The sequence below is a fragment of the Salvelinus fontinalis genome, chromosome 27 (assembly GCF_029448725.1).
Source record: "Salvelinus fontinalis isolate EN_2023a chromosome 27, ASM2944872v1, whole genome shotgun sequence".
NCBI lineage: Eukaryota > Metazoa > Chordata > Actinopteri > Salmoniformes > Salmonidae > Salvelinus > Salvelinus fontinalis.
The window spans coordinates 29,591,721-29,606,961 of record NC_074691.1 but is presented as its reverse complement, the minus strand read 5'-3'; the positions used below and the strand labels follow the sequence as shown (position 1 = coordinate 29,606,961).

The 15,241-nt window shown below is 45.0% G+C and overlaps 1 protein-coding gene across 1 annotated transcript in view; it reads left to right on the top strand.

Annotated features, from left to right (window-relative positions):
• The window catches only part of LOC129825412 (dynein axonemal heavy chain 8-like), a 69,582-nt gene that overhangs the window by 7,827 nt on the left and 46,514 nt on the right, over window positions 1-15,241 (top strand). Inside the window, exons 25-36 of the mRNA XM_055885506.1 lie at window positions 69-198; window positions 407-579; window positions 1,030-1,156; window positions 1,323-1,558; window positions 1,663-1,767; window positions 1,895-2,008; window positions 2,990-3,052; window positions 3,195-3,295; window positions 4,325-4,462; window positions 4,650-4,890; window positions 5,074-5,273; window positions 5,396-5,549. Coding sequence (XP_055741481.1) covers window positions 69-198; window positions 407-579; window positions 1,030-1,156; window positions 1,323-1,558; window positions 1,663-1,767; window positions 1,895-2,008; window positions 2,990-3,052; window positions 3,195-3,295; window positions 4,325-4,462; window positions 4,650-4,890; window positions 5,074-5,273; window positions 5,396-5,549 — 1,782 coding nt within the window. The remainder of the gene's footprint in view (window positions 1-68; window positions 199-406; window positions 580-1,029; window positions 1,157-1,322; window positions 1,559-1,662; window positions 1,768-1,894; window positions 2,009-2,989; window positions 3,053-3,194; window positions 3,296-4,324; window positions 4,463-4,649; window positions 4,891-5,073; window positions 5,274-5,395; window positions 5,550-15,241) is intronic.

Genomic DNA, 15,241 nt, shown 5'->3' with positions numbered 1-15,241 from the left:
AGATTCAATTTGAAATAACAAGGTCCCAAATCAATGTTATATAATTACATTTTTACATTTTGCACCAGGTGATGGTGCCCAGTTTAGATGACATCCAGCAGGCTATCAACCGACTGGTCCACCTGGTGCTGGAGGTGAGCCGGGGAGTGGCCCGTTGGGGACAGGAGCACCACCATGAAGACAAGCGCAAGTCTGGCAGTAAGAATCAGCCACCATCTTATCTTACCACTAAACACATATTGTACATTTCTCCACTTGGGAAAATTCACTGATAGAATTAGGAATCATACAACTTCCCAGGAAATCGAATACTCTATTTTGCAGAGTTCTTTGAATTGTGTTGACATTGATTACATAATGAGTATTGATGACATGAATGAGTATTTAACTTGAGTTGTTTTCTCAGCAGGGAAGCTGAAGAACTTCTATCAGAGCGTAGCTGAACACAAGGACATTTGTAAGCTGGTGGTCCTCCTCACATCAGCAGTCAACTCTCTGAGGAAACCGGCCAGTGATGTTCTCAAGCAGTTCCATCCCTTCAAAGTGGTCTGGGCCGAGGACAGACAGATTAAGGTCAAGGTGTGTCAATGCAAGTTACAAACTTTTTTTTCTAGTTACTATTTGCTTGTTTACTACTAAGTAAGTTGGCATGTAATATAATAATATAATAATTTGGTGGGTGCTGATATTTGTCCTATTTCACACATGTGCAAGTTTGTATTATACGCATGTGTGAACTGGAAACGTATATATATATTTTTTGTATATCCCAACTTCCTCTGAGAACCTTCAGAGATTGGGGTCACGGCCAGGGTCAGCCATTATCAACGTAGACCCTGGAGTAATTAGGGTTAAGTGACTTGCTCAAGGGCACATAGACAGATTTGGGAATTCGAACAAGCAACCTTTCGGATACTGGCCCAACACTATAATCGCTAGGCTACCTGCCGCCCATATTCGGTGCAACTGTTTTTTGGTGTTTTTTTTCCTTCTCACTAACCTATGGAATCTGAACTATTCTCTGAATAGGAGTTCATGGACAACAACCCCTACCTGACTCAGATCAAGTCTGAAATTCTGCACTATGTGGCATTCGAACAGGAGATTGATGAAATCAAGCCTACCATTATTTTGGGGTGCATTGAAATGTCAACAGGTATGGCGTTTACGAACTAGGCCTTTAACTTATGAAGGCTTAATGAAACCTTCATAAGCCCTTTATAAGGCCTACATACTGTAAATGCTTCACAAGTCTTTGATACTTTGTAAACCACAAATAATTAGCAAGCTATTTATTTTGTGATCATTTTCCTTTCTCGTAGCTCCGCTGAAGATGTCTCTGACAGTCGAGGCAAAGGCCTGGAAGAAGCTCTTGTGCAAGTACCTGAATGAGCAGTACAAAAAGAAAATGATGGAGATCATGACTTTCACTGGAGAACACCTGAAAAAACTCTCCAGGCCTATCGCAGACCTGGAGGATGTGCGTTTCGCCATGGAAGCCCTGTCCAAAATACGAGACTCTGAGATCAAGATAGACATGACCCTGGGACCCATTGAGGTATAAGTCAAACTATGGCTTGTGATTTGTGGATTGCAATGGTAGAAGATTTCACAGGCACATTTGTTAAGTACTTTTCTCATACTATCTGTGATGTCTGCTAGGAAGCCTATGGGATTCTGAATAGATTTGAAGTGGAGGTGACCAAAGAGGAAGCGGAGGGGGTGGATACTCTCAGATACTCCTTCATAAAACTGCAGTCCAAAGCGGTCCGTTGTAATGGTTAACTACTATACATTTATCCTATGGAATAACTCATGTTTGCAACTCAGTTGTAGATGTTTGACGAATTACCTACGGTATTATGGCGTCAAAATAACAATTTTGCTTCCCCAGAGATCAGTGCAAGACGAGCTGGTTCGTGTGCAGCCCAAGTTCAAACGGAACCTGTTGGAATCAGTCACCGTTTTCCAAAAGGATGTTGTGATGTTTACAGACCAGTATGAACTGGTAAAGAAGAAATACGCACATTGAATTGTATTTATTTACTTCAGTTACCATACAGTGCATTCGGGAAGTATTCAGACCCCTTCCCTTTTCCCACATATTTTTATGTTACAGCCTTATTCTAAAATGGAATGAAATATTTATTTGTATTTTTTATTTTAGCAGATGTATTAAAAATAAAAAACGTAAATACCTTATTTACATAAGTATTCAGACCCTTTACTATGAGACTTGAAATTGAGCTCAGGTGCATTCTGTTTCCATTGATCATCCTTGAGATGTTTCTACAACTTGATGTCCACCTATGGTAAATTTAATTGTTTGGACATGATTTGGAGGCACACACCTGTCTAAATAAGGTCCCACAGTTGACAGTGCATGTCAAGCCATGACGTTGAAGGACAGAATTGTGTTGAAGCACAGATCTGGGGAAGGGTACCAAAACATATCTGCAGCATTGAAGGTCTCCAAGAACACAGTGGCCTCCATTCTTAAATGGAAGAAGTTTGGAACCACCAAGTGCTGACCGCCCGGCCAAACTGAGAAATCAGGGGCGAAGGGCCTTGGTCAGGGAGGTGACCAAGAACCCGATGGTCACTCTGACAGAGCTCCAGAGTTCCTCTGTGGAGATGGGATAACCACCCAGAAGGACAACCATCCAATCAAGTTGTAGAAACATCTCAAGGATGATCAATGGAAACAAGATGCATCTGAGTTCAGTTTCGAGTCTCATAGCAAAGGGTCTGAATACTTATCTAAATATGGTATTTCTGTTTTTCATTGTTAATTTAAAAAAAAAAGTAAATTGAAAAAACAGTTTATGCTTTGCCATTATGGGATATTGCGTGTAGATTGATGAGGAAAATGTTCATTTAATACATTTTAGAATAAGGCTATAACGTAACAAAATGCTGAAAAAGTAAAGGGGTCTGAATAATTTCCGAATGCACTGTAGGTCATTCTTGGGGTCATTGTTTGTTGCAGGAAGGCCCAATGGTGCCTGGGATAATTCCCAACGAGGCCAGCACCAGGCTGCAGATCTGCCAGGTAGCACTAACACACATATCACTACATCACACACACACGTCTTTCACATGACGCGTATAGACACACACAAAAGGGTTTTACAGCATGTAATCTTCACAGATGTGTTGCATGCGTCATGGGTGTTTTTCCTCCATATTTTCAGGCCAGATTTGACGACCTGTGGAGGAAATTCATCACCTACTCGTCAGGAGAGCAGCTCTTTGGTTTACCAGTCACAGATTATGAGGCTCTGCAAAAAACACGGTACACTGTAATGGATGTTATTCACCATAGACTTACACTCAGTGGTTAGTTTATTAGGTACACCCATTTAGTACTGGGTCAGACCCCCCTTTGCCTCCAGAACAGCTTTAATTCATCAGAGCATAGAAATGTTCCTCAATTTGTATCAAGGGAACTAACTTGTGACAGGAGGAAAACATTCCCCACACCGTTACACCACCGCTACCAGCCAGTACCGTAGACAGGATGGGGCCATGGACTCCATGGACTCATGCTGCTTACGCCAAATTTTGACTCTGCCATCAGCATGACGCAACAGGAACCAGGATTCTTTAGACCCGGCAATGTTTTTCCACTCCTCAATTGTCCAGTGTTGGTGATCTCGTGCCCACTGGAGCCACTTCTTGTTTTTAGCTGATATGAGTTGAACCCGGTGTGGTCGTCTGCTGCAATAGCCCATCCGTGACAAGGACCGAGTTTTGCATTCCGAGATCCCGTTCTGCACACCACTGTTGTACTGCGCCCACCTGTTAGCTTACACAATTCTTGCCATTCTTCTTCGAACTCTCATCAACGAGCTGTTTTCGCCCACAGGACTGCCGCTGATTGGATGTTTTTAGTTTGTCGCACCATTCTCTGTAAACCCTAGACACTGTCGTGTGTGAAAAACCAAGGAGGCCGGATGTTTCTGAGATACTAGAATTGGCGTGCCTGGCACAGACGATCATACCACTCTCAATGTTCAATCGAACAGTAACTGAATGCCTCAATGGATCTCTGCCTGCTGTATCTAGCACACCACGGCCACGTGACTCACTGTCTGGAGCTAACCATTTTCGTAAACTGGACACTGAGTGTATACAGTACACCACATATACAGACATACTTATAGGTAATCTAGGTTTATATACAATACATCATTGGTTGCAACTTGTAGAACAATGATATCACTGAAATACGGAATGTCTATGATGTTCAACACTCCTTGTTTCATCAACAGTGTAGATAGATGACACGATAAAGATGATCCTATTTCTTTTTTCACCATAGAAAAGAGCTGAGTTTACTCCAGAAGTTGTATGGACTCTATGACACAGTGATGGCCAAAATTAGTGGATACTACGACATTCTGTGGACAGAGGTGGACATTGAGGCGATCAATGCAGAGCTTTTGGACTTCCAGAATAGGTACTGTACTTTTGCTGTCGTGTTATATTTGTGCTGATTCAGAATTACCTTGTTGTTTCCTTTCTGTATTCATTAGGGTGCAAAATGAAAATGAGTGTGTTTTATTGGACAGTACCTTCCTGTTTCCCTCTGTTTTTTTTTTTTTGGTCTACTATTGTTGAGATGTAACAGATTGTTTGACCACTAGGTGTAAGAAGCTGCCCAAAGGCCTGAAGGACTGGCAGGCGTTTTTGGACCTGAAGAAGAGGATCGACGACTTCAGCGAGTCCTGCCCCCTGCTGGAGATGATGGCCAACAAGGCCATGAAGCAGAGGCACTGGGACCGCATCACTGGCCTGACGGGCAAAAAGTTTGAGGTGGAGTCAGACACTTTCGCCCTACAGAACATCATGGAGGCAAACCTGTTGAAATACAAGGAGGACATCGAGGTTAGTGTTATAATACACAATTCAGTTAAATATTTATTACAGGAAAATCCATGATGATGCATGTTTGCTTATATTTGTTATTTACAGGCTTAAAGCATGATTTCATCTTTGATGTAGTGTTTCTGTAGTGGTCTTCCCCACTGTTTGACATGTTAACTGTCATGTCTTGTTGTGCCACCTCAGGATATCTGCATCTCGGCGGTCAAGGAGAAGGACATCGAGGCCAAGCTGGCCCAGGTGGTGGATGTATGGTCCAGTCAGTCTCTGAGTTTCATGACCTTCAAGGGCCGAGGAGAGCTGATGTTGAAAGGTACAGAGACCTCTGAGATAGTCGCTACCATGGAGGACAGTTTGATGCTGCTGGGATCATTGCTGAGCAACAGGTATGAACAACTGACTTGGCTATAGATAATGACCTTCAGTTGATCAAAGTCAGGTTTTGTTGTTGGTAGAATGGTAATTCTGCCAGACTCTTACCTTGCCCTTATACCGTATCTTTGCATAGATACAATGCTCCATTCAAGAAAGACATTCAGAACTGGGTCTTCAAGCTGTCTACTTCATCTGACATTATTGAGCAGTGGCTTATCGTCCAGAACCTGTGGGTGTATTTGGAGGCTGTGTTCGTGGGAGGTGACATTGCCAAACAACTGCCACAGGTACTGCACAACTACCCTTCTGCAGATTAGCAAAACATTTTATTTATGCATCTTGATCATATAAAAGATCTCCACACTGTATGAACTCAGCTCTTGTCTAACAAAACATAAGGAATATTGCACAATATTCAAACATACAGTCAAAAGCTTGGACACACCTACTATTTAAAGGGTTTTTCTTTATTTTTTACTATTTTCTACATTGTAGAATAATAGTGAAGACATTAAAACTATGAAATAACACATATGGAATCATGTAGTAACCAAAAAAGTGTTAAGCAAATCAAAATATATTTTAGATTTTAGATTCTTCAAAGTAGCCACCCTTTGCCTTGATGACAGCTTTGCAGAATCTTGGCATTCTCTCAACCAGCTTCATGAGGTAGTCACCTGGAATGCATTTCAATTAACAGGCGTGCCTTGTTAATGTGTTTGAGCCAATCAGTTGTGTTGTGACAAGGTAGGGATGGTATACAGAAGACAGTCCTATTTAGTAAAAGAACAAGTCCATATTATAGCAAGAACAGCTCAAATAAGCAAAGAGAAAAGACATGAATGTCAGTCAATCCGGAAAATTTCAAGAACTTTTAAAGTTCCTTCAAGTGCAGTCGCAAAAACCATCAAGCGCTATTGTCACGCCCTGGCCTTAGTATTCTTTGTTTTCTTTATTATTTTAGTTAGGTCAGGGTGTGACATGGGGAATGTTTGTGTTTTGTTGGTTTTGGGTGTTTTTCATGGTAAAGGGGTTGTTGGGTATAGTATATGGGTTTGTGTGGAGTACATGTGTCTAGTGTTGTCTATGTATGTTTAGTTGTCTAGGAGAGTCTATGGTTACCTGAATGAGTTCCCAATTAGAGACAGCTGATTTCGGTTGTCTCTGATTGGGAGCCTTATTTAGGGTAGCCATAGGCTCTCATTGGTTGTGGGTAATTGTCTATGTAGAACGTTTGTAGCCTGTGTGTGTATGTGCACAACGTTATTTAGCTTCACGGTCGTTTGTTGTTTTGTATAGTTTGTTAAAGTGTGTCGTGTTTATTTTCGTCATCTTTAAAAAAATAAAAGAAGATGGCATATTTTCCTAAAACTGCGTTTTGGTCCATCAATCCGCCACATGATCGTGACAGAATTACCCACCATCGGACCAAGCAGCGGAAAACAAAGCAACAGCAGCAATGTCAAGACTCCTGGACGTGGGAGGAAATTCTAGACGGGAGAGGACCCTGGTCACAGCCAGGGGAATATCACTGCCCCAAGGCAGAGATGGAGGCAGCACGGCGACACGGGAGGAAGCCCAAGAGACAGCATAACATTTTTTTGGGAGGGGGGCACTTGGAGCAGTCGGCGAAGTTGAGGGGTGAGTCTGAGTGTGTCGAGGAGTTATTGGACAGATTGGAGGAGAGTGAACGAAGGGGAGATTATGAGACATTCGAAGAGTTGTTGACGAAATTGGAGGAGAGTGAAGAGAGAGAGCTGTTGGTTTGGCAGAGTATGCAATGCATTCTCCCTGAGGAGCGTATTAGCTGTCCGATGCCACCTGTGTCAGTTCCTCGTACTCAGCCTGAAACTTGTGTTAAAGTTCCGGAAGATTTGATGCCGGCTATACACACCAGGTCTCCAGTACACCTTCACAACCCGGTGTGTCCTGTTCCTACTTTTTGCACTCATCCTGAGATGCATGTCCCCAGCCCTGTACCACTAGTTCCGGCACCAAGCACTAGGTCTAAGGTGCGTCTCCAGAGCCCTTTACGCACTGTTCCTGCTCCCCGCACTAGCTTTGAGGTGCGTGTTTCCAGCCCATTACCACCAGTGCCTACACCACGCATCAAGCTTCCTGGGTGTCTCCAGAGCCCTGTTGTTCTTCCACGTACTAGCCCTGTGGTGCGTGTCTCCAGCACATTACCACCAGTGCCTACACCACGCACCAAGCCCTCTGTGTGTCTCCAGAGTCCTGTACGCACTGTTCCTTCTCCCCGTACTCGCCCTGATGTGCGGGTCCTCAGCCCGGTACCACCAGTACCGGTACCACGCACAAGGCCTATAGTACGCCTTGAGAGTCCAGTGTGCCCTGTTGTTGCTCCCCGCACTAGCCTTGAGATGCGTGTCCCTAGCCCGGTACCACCAGTTCCGGCACCACGCACTAGGCCTAATGTGCGTCTCCAGGGTCCAGTATGCCCTGTTCCTTCTCCCCGCACTAGCCCTGAGATGCGTGTTCCCAGCCCGATACCACCAGTGCCGGCACCACGCACTAGGCCTAATGTGCGTCTCCAGGGTCCAGTATGCCCTGTTCCTTCTCCCCGCACTAGCCCTGAGATGCGTGTCCCCAGCCCGGTGCTACCAGTCCCGGCACCACGCACCAGGCCTACAGTGCGCCTCAGCCGGCAGGAGTCTGCCGTCTGCACAGCGATGACTGAACTGCCCGTCTGCCAAGCGCCATCTGAGCCATCCGTCTCCCCAGCGCCATCTGAGCCATCCGTCTCCCCAGCGCCATCTGAGCCATCCGTCTGCAATGAGCCTGCAAAGCCGCCCGTCTGCCATGAGCCTGCAAAGCCGCCCGTCTGCCATGAGCCCACTGAGCCGTCCGCCAGACAGGAGCCGCTAGAGCCGCCAGCCAGACAGGAGCCGCTAGAGCCGTCCGTCAGACAGGATCTGCCAGAGCCGTCAACCAGACAGGATCTGCCAGAGCCGTCAACCAGACAGGATCTGCCAGAGCCGTCAACCAGACAGGATCTGCCAGAGCCGTCAACCAGACAGGATCTGCCAGAGCCGCCAACCAGACAGGAGCAGCCAGATCAGTCAGCCAGCCATGAGCAGCCAGATCCGTCAGCCAGCCATGAGCAGCCAGATCCGTCAGCTAGCCATGAGCAGCCAGATCCGTCAGCTAGCCATGAGCAGCCAGATCCGTCAGCTAGCCATGAGCAGCCAGATCCGTCAGCCGGCCATGAGCAGCCAGATCCGTCAGCCGGCCATGAGCAGCCAGATCCGTCAGCTAGCCATGAGCAGCCAGATCCGTCAGCTAGCCATGAGCAGCCAGATCCGTCAGCTAGCCATGAGCAGCCAGATCCGTCAGCTAGCCATGAGCAGCCAGATCCGTCAGCCAGCCATGAGCAGCCAGATCCGTCAGCCAGCCATGAGCAGCCAGATCCGTCAGCCAGCCATGAGCAGCCAGATCCGTCAGCCAGCCATGAGCAGCCAGATCCGTTAGCCAGCCATGAGCAGCCAGATCTGTCAGCCAGCCATGGGCCGTCCCTCAGTCCGGAGCTGCAGTCCCTCAGTCCGGAGCTGCCATTCCTCAGTCCGGAGCTGCCATTCCTCAGTCCGGAGCTGCCATTCCTCAGTCCGGAGCTGCCATTCCTCAGTCCGGAGCTGCCATTCCTCAGTCCGGAGCTGCCCCTTACCCTGGTGCTGCCCCTTACCCTGGTGCTGCCCCTGACCCTGGTACTGCCCCTGACCCTGGTACTGCCCCTGACCCTGGTACTGCCCCTGACCCTGGTACTGCCCCTGACCCTGGTACTGCCCCTTAGTCCGGAGCTGCCCCTTAGTCCGGAACTGCCCCTTAATGCAATGGGGTTAATGTGGAGGGGGGTCATTTGGAGGAAGCCTAGGAGGTGGTTAGGGACTGTGGTGACGTGGGGACCACAACCAGAGCCGGAGCCGCCACCGTGGATGGAAGCCCACCCAGACCCTCCCCTAGACTGTGTAATGGTGCGCCCGGAGTTCGCACCTTAAGGGGGGGGTTATGTCATGCCCTGGCCTTAGTATTCTTTGTTTTCTTTATTATTTTAGTTAGGTCAGGGTGTGACATGGGGAATGTTTGTGTTTTGTTGGTTTTGGGTGTTTTTCATGGTAAAGGGGTTGTTGGGTATAGTATATGGGTTTGTGTGGAGTACATGTGTCTAGTGTTGTCTATGTATGTTTAGTTGTCTAGGAGAGTCTATGGTTACCTGAATGAGTTCCCAATTAGAGACAGCTGATTTCGGTTGTCTCTGATTGGGAGCCTTATTTAGGGTAGCCATAGGCTCTCATTGGTTGTGGGTAATTGTCTATGTAGAACGTTTGTAGCCTGTGTGTGTATGTGCACAACGTTATTTAGCTTCACGGTCGTTTGTTGTTTTGTATAGTTTGTTAAAGTGTGTCGTGTTTATTTTCGTCATCTTTAAAAAAATAAAAGAAGATGGCATATTTTCCTAAAGCTGCGTTTTGGTCCATCAATCCGCCACATGATCGTGACAGCTATGATGAAACTGGATCTCATGAGGACCGCCACAGGAAAGGAAGACCCAGAGTTACTTCTGCTGAAGAGGATAAGTTCATTAGAGTTAACTTTTCACAAAGTTTGCTGCTTCAATGTCTTAGATATTTTTGTCAGATGTTACTATGGAATACTGAAGTATAATTACAGTGTCAATGGCTTTTATTGACAATTGCATGAAGTTGATGCAAAGAGTCAATATTTGCAGTGTTGACCCTTCTTTTTCAAGACCTCTGCAATCCACCTTGGCATGCTGTCAATTAACTTCTGGGCCACATCCTGACTGATGGCAGCCCATTCTTGCATAATCAATGCTTGGAGTTTGTCGGAATTTGTGGTTGTTGTCCACCCGCCTCTTGAGGATTGACCACAAGTTCTCAATGGTATTAAGGTCTGGGGAGCTTCCTGGCCATGGACCCAAAATATCTATCTTTTGTTCCCCGAGCCACTTAGTTATCACTTTTTCTTTATGGAAAGGTGCTCCATCATGCTGGAAAAGGCATTGATTGTAACCAAACTGTTCCTGGATGGTTGGGAGAAGTTGCTCTCGGAGGATGTGTTGGTACCATTCTTTATTCATGGCTGTGTTCTTAGGCAAAATTGTGAGTGAGCCCACTCCCTTGGCTGAGAAGCAACCCCACACATGAATGGTCTCAGGATGCTTTACTGTTGGCATGACACAGGACTGATGGTAGCGCTCACCTTGTTTTCTCCGGACAAGCTTTTTTTCCGGATGCCCCAAACAATCGGAAAGGGGATTCATCAGAGAAAATGACTTTACCCCAGTCCTCAGCAGTCCAATCCCTGTACCTTTTGCAGAATATTAGTCTGTCCCTGATGTTTTTCCTGGAGAGAAGTGGCTTCTTTGCTGCCCTACTTGACACCAGGCCATCCTCCAAAAGTATTCGCCTCACTGTGCGTGCAGGTGCACTCACACCTGCATACTGCCATTCCTGAGCAATCTCTGTACTGGTGGTGCCCCCATCCCGCAGCTGAATCAACTTTAGGAGACGGTTCTTGCGCTTGCTGGACTTTCTTGGGACCCCTGAAGCCTTCTTCAGAATTGAATTGAACCGCTCTCCTTGAAGTTCTTGATGATCCGATAAATGTTTGATTAAGGTGCAATCTTACTGGCAGCAATATCCTTGCCTGTGAAGCCCTTTTTGTGCAAAGCAATGATGACGGCACGTGTTTCCTTGCAGGCAACCATGGTTGACAGAGAAAGAACAATGATTCCAAGCACCACCCTCCTTTTGAAGCTTCCAGTTTGTTATTCGAACTCAATCAGCATGACAGAGTGATCTCCAGCCTTTTCCTCGTCAACAATCACACCTGTGTTAACAAGAGAATCACCATGTCACGCCCTGGCCTTAGTATTCTTTGTTTTCATTATTATTTTAGTTAGGTCAGGGTGTGACATGGGGAATGTTTGTGTTTTGTCTCGTCTTGGGTGGTTATATGGTAAAGGGGGTGTTGGGTTTAGTGTATGGGTTTGTGTTTAGTGAATGTTTCTAGGTAAGTCTATGGTTGCCTGAGTGGTTCTCAATCAGAGACAGATGTCTTTCATTTGTCTCTGATTGGGAGCCATATTTAAGGCAGCCATGGGCATCATGTGTTTGTGGGTAATTGTCTATGTCAGTGTGTAGTGGTCAGTGTCAGCACCATTTTGTTTATACAGCTTCACGGTCGTCAGTTTGTTGTTTTTGTTTCATTCGTTGCTCTTCTCAAATAAAAAGAGAATGTATTTCTCACACGCTGCGTTTTGGTCCTCTCTTCAAAGTCAAGACGATCGTGACAGAATTACCCACCAAACCAGGACCAAGCAGCGTGAAAGGATGGAACAGCGCTTAGTGGAGGAATGGACCCGGGAAAAGGATAAGTGGAGAACAACCTGGGAAGAGATAGACAGGTGGGCGTGCGATCCAGAGAGAGTGCCGGAGCCTGCCTGGGATTCGCTGTAGCAGTGCGAGGAGGGTTACAGGATTATGGAGTTGGAGAAAGGAGCACGAAGGCGCGGTAGGAAGCGCTCGAGGAAACGCAAAACATTTCTTGGGGAGGGGCTCATGGGGAGTGTGGCGAGTCCAGATAGGAGATCTGCGTCAACTTCCCGTGCTACCCGTGAGGACCCTAAGAAGGAACCTGAGCCAGTCGGGCTGATATTGGAGGTGAGCAATGGGAATGATACAGAGACTGTTAAGGATTTATTGGGGAGGTTGGAGGAGAGTGAAATGAGGGAGCTGCTGTGTTGGTGCGTGAGGCACAAAATCCACCCGACAGAGCGTGTGCGGGAAGTGATGTTACCTGAGTCAGCTCTCCATGCTCGTCCTGAGGTGCGTGCTAACCGTCTGGGAATGACAGTCCCACGAACCAGGCCTCCTGTACGCCTCCCTAGTCCTGCACCTCCTGTAGCAGCCCCACGTACTAACTCTCCTGTGGCAGCCCCTGTCGTGGAAAATCATCTCAGAAATATAACGCTTTATCAGAACTTGTGAAATCAAAACATGCTTTTATTTACAATAGTATAACCATCTGGAATGTCCCGCTGAACACACATCTTCCCAGAGCACTGGTTCACTCTTTATACACATCCACACACATGAGATCATTACATACATTAATTAAATTACTTCTCCTATGGTCATCTGCCACCATTATCCTTCATTTCAGGCTTCCTGCTTGTCTACGCCCAATAACGCCTGTATCCGCTCTTGATTAGATTATAATGGGGGCAGGACCCCCTTGTCCCCTAAAATTAATATATGTCTATCTTGCCCTAAGCACTTATGGCCTTTACCCTAAGCACTTATGGCTGTTCCTGTCAATTTTATCTTCATAATGGTGTCCTGCTTTTTCCATACATGCACGTTAAAGCACGTATGACTTTGGCCATCTGCTAATCTTTAGTTTCCTGTATTTACCAGAATGGCAAATGCACTCACGTCTGCCTTCTCCTGTTTTCTAGTGTACACCTGTCTATTGTTTAATAGTGTGATATCTACCTACATATGTCAATTACTCCTACATAATCCCTCCTCTTGAGGGTAATTAACCTCAAAAACTATACTAAAATGACATATAGAGAGTAGATATCAATACCAACAATTGACTAAAACATTATCAAAATAAAGCTTACAAATCACTTGTACCAAACATCTCCAATACATAAACGCAGACAGGAAGAAAAGATCCAATTGAAACATAATACACTTACAAAACCCAACTAGACCAAACATCTCCAATTAATAACATAAAATAGGAATGAAAGATCTAGTTAAAATAAAAAACACTAATAATCAACCATTATATTTTGATGAAGCAATGAGCATGTAGTATGAATCCCTGCCTGAGGTTACAAAGAACACAAAGCATTAGGCAAAATAGATATGCTAAAACCCCTTTACATAAGACCACAGTCCTCATCCTTACATACAAGACAATCTCCTCTTTGACACTTTGACAGAAAAAAGGTTCTAGGTGATGATAATGACCATCCTCATGAATTTTTGTACACCACTTGCAATTGTGACGCAAATTACACTTTTTGTGGACATGTATGAGTAAACATTAATCTGAACTGGGTAATTGAACATATACATGGAAACCATGACACGCATGAACCCCCCCCCCCCACCCCCAATCACTTCATAGAGACAGTTAGGGTTACCAAAGGGGCAGTCCAAAGGTCCACCGACCGCATTACAAGGCTTTCCATACTTATTAGTATACTTGCCTGGGCTACCCGGTACAGGATCAATCACCACAGGAGGGTCATCTCTCCTGACAGACATCTGTTTAACTGTTGTCTGAACCAAAATTGACTTTAGCAGGGGTATAACACAACAAAATGCAATACCCAGAGCCCATAACCCTCCTCCCAACATGATGGCCATCCTAGCAAACATGGCTCCCCACTTTCCTAATGCTAGGTCCAACCAAACTCATACATGAGAGTCTAAACATTTTCATTACATTTACATCAGCATTAGCCTTTACTTCTGCTCGTAATCCTTTGAGTTTGGCCATAGCAATATTGTGAATAAAAGTGCAACAGTCATCCCCAAACATGACACAAACTCCACCCTTCTCCACTAAGAGCCAATTAAGTGTAGTTAATGAATCCCTGTTGGTTATAGCTAATAAAATTAATCCACTTTAAGTTCTTATTTGGTGTTATCCACAGAAATATAGATTCAAATCCTGATTTAACCTCCTCTCTGGCCTTGAAATCCCTAAGTAGACCTCTAAGCAGTCCAATTGCATTAAGGTATACCTCAGGATCCTTATCATAAACCCTTTTTAACTCTAGGTTTAACATAGTCATCATGGAGTGATTCAATAATAGTAACCTATTTAATTGCTCTAACTAACGCACAAGGACCAATCCATCCATCAGGCAATACATTCAACAGTTAGTTTCTGGATGTGTGGAAAAAACTATCAGCAATACCTCTGTCTTGAATTTTCAACATAATAAAAGATGGCGCAACCTGAGTTATGTAACTACACAACCCTTTTCTATTCATAATCAACCCTTTATCATTACTTTTACGAACTCCCGCATTCTCTAACACCCAAATAGTATCATATTCTACAGTGGTGTTTCCTACATCAATTCCTTCGGTGTGGTGTCTGTAAAAACATTCATATTTTCCTTTAACCACGGTACCTCTGTCTAATTGAGGTACATTTAATTCAGTTCTAATGTTATAGGCAGCACAATCATTGTCTCCCAGCATGGTCTCATTCAACATAGTTTTACCCCTAGTCCTTACCCAGACCAATCCTACATTTTATGTCACACAAGGGAATAGAATACTTTCTATTGGTACAATAGTCATTTTTCCAACTTACACAGGTTTTAAATGATGCTGGTTCAGAGACTATTAAAAGATCAGACAAAGGTGATTTTCTTCACAAAATACAATTGTCCATTCTGTGTCTGTTTGCCATATACTTAGCCCATTCGTATCACTCCTTCTTCACTACTTCTTCTCATGTGGTGTCCTTGAGTGGTTCTGATTCTGATATATCTAATTCTGTTGCTTTTTCAATGTTCTTATCTTGAGGTAGATCATTAGAGTTTATCAGAAAGTTTCAAATATCAGTAAAAACTCTCCTGACTGATGTCTCAGGTTGCTTTGTTGGCACGGTGGTCTGCTTGGTAAGGGCAGTCGATGTCATCTAGTGGTAGCTACTGTGGTCGTCACAGCAGCCGCCACCCTTGTTGTTGTCACAGGTTCTTCCTGTTCCTTCAACTGGTTCAATCTGATTCATGATGAACACCCTCTCGTCTTTTTCTTTGATTAATGTCAGGTCACATCCTTTCGGATCCCAAACGACTTGTCCCTTTGTTTGGTGATATGTCCATCCACAGAGTGCCATCTCCGATAAGGGTTTGATCCTTATGATTGAGATAGACTTCAGTTCTCCTGCTTCTGTTATA